Source organism: Gavialis gangeticus, unplaced genomic scaffold (genome assembly GCF_001723915.1).
Source record: "Gavialis gangeticus isolate Ggan-Ray unplaced genomic scaffold, GavGan_comp1, whole genome shotgun sequence".
Classification (NCBI taxonomy): domain Eukaryota; kingdom Metazoa; phylum Chordata; order Crocodylia; family Gavialidae; genus Gavialis; species Gavialis gangeticus.
In genome coordinates this window covers 2,011,397-2,017,414 of record NW_017728996.1, presented here as the reverse complement: position 1 = coordinate 2,017,414, position 6,018 = coordinate 2,011,397, and the positions used below count along the sequence as shown (strand labels likewise).

Here is a 6,018-nt window from a genome sequence, read left to right as displayed (position 1 = left end):
CTCAGCCCCTGAAGACATTTCAGAAGTAGCCATATCAAGGAGTGTGCCAGGACATTTATTCTCACCAGCTCAAGCAGACAACAATGCAGAGGACCCAGGTCAGCTTGTGGAGATAACACAGCTTTCCTTAGACCCCCTATCGGGGCCATCTACCACCCAATGTTTGCACCACCTAGCTATTAACATTCAGCACGGAGGAGACCTACTGTATTATTTCAACTCTAAGACACACTTCTCATAACCAAATTTCTTCTAAAAAAGAAAAAAAAAAGCCTGCATCTAAAACCAGAGTGGAAATAAAACTCTCCCATAGGTACCATATACGCTGCTTTCTTGTAAAGAGGCAAACAAGGTGCTTTGGGTAAATGTGAGATCTTTGGTTGTAGCCATGTCTAAGGAGGTTCTTTGGGTAGATGCAATATCTTTTATTGGACCAACTAAATAGTTGGAAAAAATGTTCTTTGCACAATTTTGTGCCCAAGAGCTTGCAAAGAACAGGTTTTCCAACTGTTCCACCTGGTCCAATAAAAGATATTGCATCTACCCAAAGAACCTCCTTAGACACGGCTACAACCAACAACCCGGAAGCAGTCTTGTAAAAACATTTTATTTGCAGGGGTTTCTTTGGATTGGGTGCATCTTAAATTCAAGGACCTCTTATATTCAAAACTGTTTTAAACCAGATTAAGAGCCATGATTCCCAAAGAGTTTCAACCACTGATTTCCTCAGTCTACAACAGAAACAAACTAGGCTGCAGCTCATTATGGCCCCAACCATGCAGTGAACAGAGTTATTTTATAGTACAGACAAAGCTTTGCGTGGATGCATGTCATGGCTAATGAACTAGCAACGGCAAGCTGATTACATTCTTCAGTTCTGATAAGGCCACAAGAGAGATCAGATAAGAATGCAAGATAGTGTGTTTTATTGTCAGAGGAGAGGATAAAAGAGAAGCTCTGTTGCTTAACTAAAGGAATGTAGAGGAAAAGTCACATTTACCGAGCACAGCAACATCCTCAGAAGTAGCTTTGCAAAGCGTACAACTTTCACGACCATGAAGCTCAACAGAGAACAGTTTAATGCAGCGAAGCATTTCCCTTTACTCACTAGCAGAAGTAAGAACTGCTCCTTCCATGTTCCCTTTGGGATACGCTGCATATTTAAAATACAAGTAACTAGCAATGAAGTCTCTACAAAATGAGGCCAGCTTAATAAACCAACTGCCTACCTTTCTGCCCCAACAGCCTGTTCATGAAGAGACTAGAAACCGCTAACCCTTTATCAAGGCATCACAAACAGTTGTATTCATCTAAAAAAAAAAAGTTTCTTTGAGGCTTTTTAAAAAAAAGACAAGATTCTCTCTACCCACAACCAATCGCTATACGTGTCATCTTCGTCTTTCAGCTTTCAGGAGCGCAGCATCCTGGGATACAAACACACCCCAAGAAAAGCATAGCAGTTGTTGAGATATAGAAAACAACCAGTTAAAAATCAGGATATGAAGTTCAAGACGGGGATGTTTTTTTTTTTTTTTTTTAAACTAGTGTAAAGTGAGGCATAGGTTGGGTTTGAGATCCTGCCTCTGGCACCCAAAACTATAGCCTGCAAAACAGAACAGTATACCTGGCCAAGGTTGTGTGTCAGAGAAAGAAGGCCCCAAATGACTGTCCGGGGATCGCAGCACACCTCTTACCCTCCCCTTCCAAAGAAGAGCCAGGTATCGGGGTGCAGGCTAGCCCATGAGAAGTGGGCAATGCTAACGGTAGTCCACCGGTCTGAAAACGCAGGGACCCACTGCTTGAGGAGCTCCACCTCTCCGATTCATGCTGGAACACATTCAAACGTGCAATTCCAGTTGTTCCAGAACGCTGCTAGATACCAGTAACCATCATTTGTAACAACACCCTAAAATAGCTGGAGCACAAGCTGTGTTAGCGATCGTGTAAATGCAGTTAAAGGTTGATGGGATTTACCGTGTTACATTGGACCACTGGTCTACGCACTTCTCCAAGCTGCCGGTACTCAGAGGATTCACTAGCACGCCGGGAACCGCAACAGTAGAGAAGCATTATGCAGCCAGGTGCCAAAGCTTTCCTGGCCCCTTTAGGCAAAGCAAAGCAACACTTCTTACTCTTCGCTCATCTTGAGCTGCAACCACTGTGTGTGTCCATGTCATTTTCCAGCCATTTTAAACGCTCCAACGTGAAGATGTATTTCATGCAGCAAAGAATTCTGCAACACAACACTCTGAAATAAGCAAGATTTTTCTTTGCAGGCTCTGAATTCACTGCAGTCCAGTTTTGATTCCTTTCCCTATGCCAGTGCAGCCTTAGCGAGAAGTGCGGTTCTCACCACTCCCTTCATTTCACTATAGCGCTGAGTCCCCTTGCAGTCGAATTTCAAGTTAACAAGTCCTCGTCACCGAAGTTTGTCAGCAGATCTCAATCGTTTTGCTCACCTTTGCTGCAAACTTTGTCAAATTTTACAATGGACCAACCAAAAACAACCAGAAAAACCCCAGGTCAGAGATACCCTTTCAGCAGTTCCTCTCAAGGGCATCCAAGGACCCCATGTGTACTTAACTTCTGTGTCACCGCATCAGAAACCTTCAGAAGGGCCCATAACAGCTCCTTCAGCCCCCAAGCCCATGTGCACGGAGAAAAAGGTTACGCTATTTTTGTGCAGTGTAAGGTAACACCTGCTAATAAGTGAAGCCTCCTCTGTCACCAACGAGGTCTTGCCTTCTTCAGTTTCCCTTGCAGTGCAGAGATTAGGACTGCTCAGCTGAAAATCATTTCCAAGTCTATCACATTACAGAACTGGGCATTCAGCCTCCCCGAAATATTTTCAATAATTATTTGTTTTCTGGCTAAAGGGCAATGCTTATAAACATATTTCTGGTGGAAGCATCCACAACACGATGGCACAAAAGCTTTTTTAAATTATACTAGTAACTCATGAAAAACAAGATTAAGTTAAGCCAAGAATGACAGAACAGCTAGCGCAAAGGAATCGGGAGCGATGATTCCCATGGGCAACAATAGTGAGCACGTCCAGTTCTGCAGGCCCCAGGGGACCTCGCTATCAGTCAACCTGAAGAAACTTTATCTGCAGGAAGCCAAATTTCCTTTTCAGCGTGGGTGGTGGGCTAGGAACTGCTCCTGCAAAGGGACAGCTTTAGTTGCTACTGCCAGTTGCAGTGTTACCCTTTGCAATTTAAGTCCAACATTTCTGAATAAAGCAGCTCCAAAACCACACAAAAAGGCAGCACAACTCTACTTCTGCCTACAGGGGCTGACGACATCCATTCAGACCCTGCGCAAGGGACTTTTATTGGTTTCTCCAGCCTGCTAATAAAGCAGACAGAAGTTAGACTGGAAGGCAGGTTGTTCCACATTCTCTACAATGAGACATTACATGACTACATTAGTGTAACTGCATTCCTCCTGCATCCCAATCCTCCCATTCTGTCCCTCCCACACAAGCACGCACATTTTTGTGACACTCTCCTCCCCCACAAGCTCATCTCTTCCAGCTCTCCGCACTCCCTTGTCACCACAACCCTCTCGCCTCCCTTCTCTGGGCTCAGTTTTGGGTGGCACTTTTTAAACAGACCTGCAAATGCATGTGGGGCTGTACTCATAGATGCCTGAAAACAGATCCTGCCAGACAGCAACAGCTTTTGCAGAGAGTATTAGTAAAAAACAAACCATCCGAAATTCAGTCTCAAAGAAAAAAATCATTTTTTGGCAATTTCTAATAGAAGGTATAATCTCAGAACCAAGTTCTACAGTTTGCATGTCTCAAAGAGTGTAAGTTGGGCAAATGCACACACTTGAAAGGACCAGTACAGCATCTCCATCTACCTTGAATTCCAAGAGCTGGCTGCCTTTCCTCCCATCCATAACACAGTCTTTTGTGACGTATTAAACTGCAGGAGGGACGCTGAATTCCTAGCATACACAGGAAGAATGCAGCTCCTCAGCACAAACTAGACCTCAAAGAGATGTATGTAGAGCATCAGTACGGATTTGGGCATCTCAAGCATGCAGGATATTTGGGGGCAAATGCTGCTGCGAGCACCTTGACTGTAACGAAGCAGCAGTTAAGAGTGATGTTCAGTTGGAGGAAAAATCCATTTGCCAGTCTCAAAAGCAACAATTCCCCGGTTAGCGTACCAGGCCCTCGAGCTCTGTAGGGTTCGGCATTTTATTTCAAGACAGATCTTGGCACCTGCTAAATACGAAGCAAAACTTTGTCCTCCCAAGACCACAGACAACCCACTTGTCTGCCCAAGTGAGCAGCAGCAGCATCCTGAAACTCAGACATCAGGATGACTTCACAGTCCTTCCAAACCTTGCAGCGATGCATTTATGGTGTTCACTGCTCCTGTTGGAAAAAGACTAGAAAAAGGGCCCTCGGAGGTGGGCTCTGAAGTTATGAGCGGAGGATCGCTAGCCTGCAATACAGGTGGTGTGGGGGAGCTGAGCCTAGACAGGGGGGAAGGTTTTGAGTCCACCCCCAAGCCTTCCCCTTCGCCCCGACCCGCAAGCAAAAAGTTTCTGTTGCAATCTCATGAGCGAGTGCTTGATGCAAATGGTAAATAGCTCACGGCCTCCTCACCGCCGAGCTCATCACAGCGGCCAGTGTAATGGCCAGGACCAACAACACCGATACACCAACAAAAGCCGGGTCTTCCAAGGCCAAGGAAATCGGCACCTCCATCACTGGGACACAGCCCCTCCTTGGTCCTGATCTCTCCGTGTCGCAAAAGCAGCTTCTCTTCAGGCACCAAAACAGTCCCAGTTTTTAACGGCACTGCATCGTGGAGGAGAAGTGCCGATTCATGCCACGCAGGCCGGCATTGGCCCCCCCTTTCCTTTTTGCCTCCAAAAAACCACAAGCCACCGAACACACTGACGCTGCCATCTCCAAAGCCGGCCCTGACTTTTATTGCCACCATTACTGGCTGGGAAATGATTGCCACCATTATTACTGCCAACATTTTAGGCTGGAAAAGTCAAGGCCGGTCTCGTAGAAGATATAATAAAAGAGATCAAATTGACCCAAAACCCTTTTGTAGCAGACGACGCAGGCAGTGCCAAGCCGTGCACCGGACACGCGGATGAAAGACCTCCTGAGCCGTTCTGGAGCACGGGGCTGCTCCGTGCAGGGCGTTTATACACCCAATAACGTATATACGCCCGATGCTCTTCCCAACTGGCAACGCTCCCCAGCGCAGAGGTGCGCTCCAAAATATGCTGCGACGGCGCTTTTTAAGGGATCCTTCGGGGGAGCGAGCAGCGGAGGCCGCGCATGGAGGCGGGGGGATTCCTGGGGGCGCCTGGGAAGCTGCGTGCGCCCCGGGGAGGACGCCGTTACCGACCGGCCAACTGCGCGATGCATCACCTGAGGTTTCGGCAAGGGGGGCGGGGGACAGCTCTGGAGTCACTCTGGATTGCCATGTTCACACATGGCGCCAGAACTCACGTTCCAGAGTCGCTCCGGACTGGGGCATTCCCATGTGGCACCACCCTCCCCCTGGACCCAAACTCCAGAGTCGCTCTGGATTCAGGCGTTCACACATGCCACCGCCACCTGACCCATGCTCAGGAGTCATTCTGGATTGCGGCATTCACACACACCACCACCACCAGGAGCCACTCCGGATCAGGGCATTCACACATGCCAACACCCCTGGGACACACACTCCACAGTCGCTCCAAATCAGGGTGTTCACAGATGCCACGGTCCCCAGGACCCCACACTCTGGAGTCACTCTGGGTCGGGCGTTCACACGCGCCACCGCCCCTAGGACCCGCACTCCGGAGTGACTCCGGCTCGGGGCGGTCACTCACCGCGCCGCCGCCCGGCGCCTCGTGCTTCCTGAGGCGGGACTTGAGGCTCTTCATGTTGCTGCCGCTACCACCGCCAGCCGCGCCCGGGGCTGGGGCGCGCGGGACCCTCAGCGCGCCCGGCCCCGCCCCCCTCCCGGATCGACCAATGGGCGCGCGGCG

At 48.8% G+C, this 6,018-nt stretch overlaps 1 protein-coding gene across 1 annotated transcript in view; it reads right to left on the bottom strand.

The window, feature by feature from the left end:
• Positions 1-5,975, bottom strand: part of UACA (uveal autoantigen with coiled-coil domains and ankyrin repeats) — a 64,128-nt gene extending 58,153 nt beyond the window's left edge. Inside the window, exon 1 of the mRNA XM_019503900.1 lies at positions 5,860-5,975. Within this exon, the coding sequence (XP_019359445.1) occupies positions 5,860-5,913 (54 nt within the window). The 5' untranslated portion in view covers positions 5,914-5,975. The remainder of the gene's footprint in view (positions 1-5,859) is intronic.
• Positions 5,976-6,018: the final 43 nt, after the last annotated feature.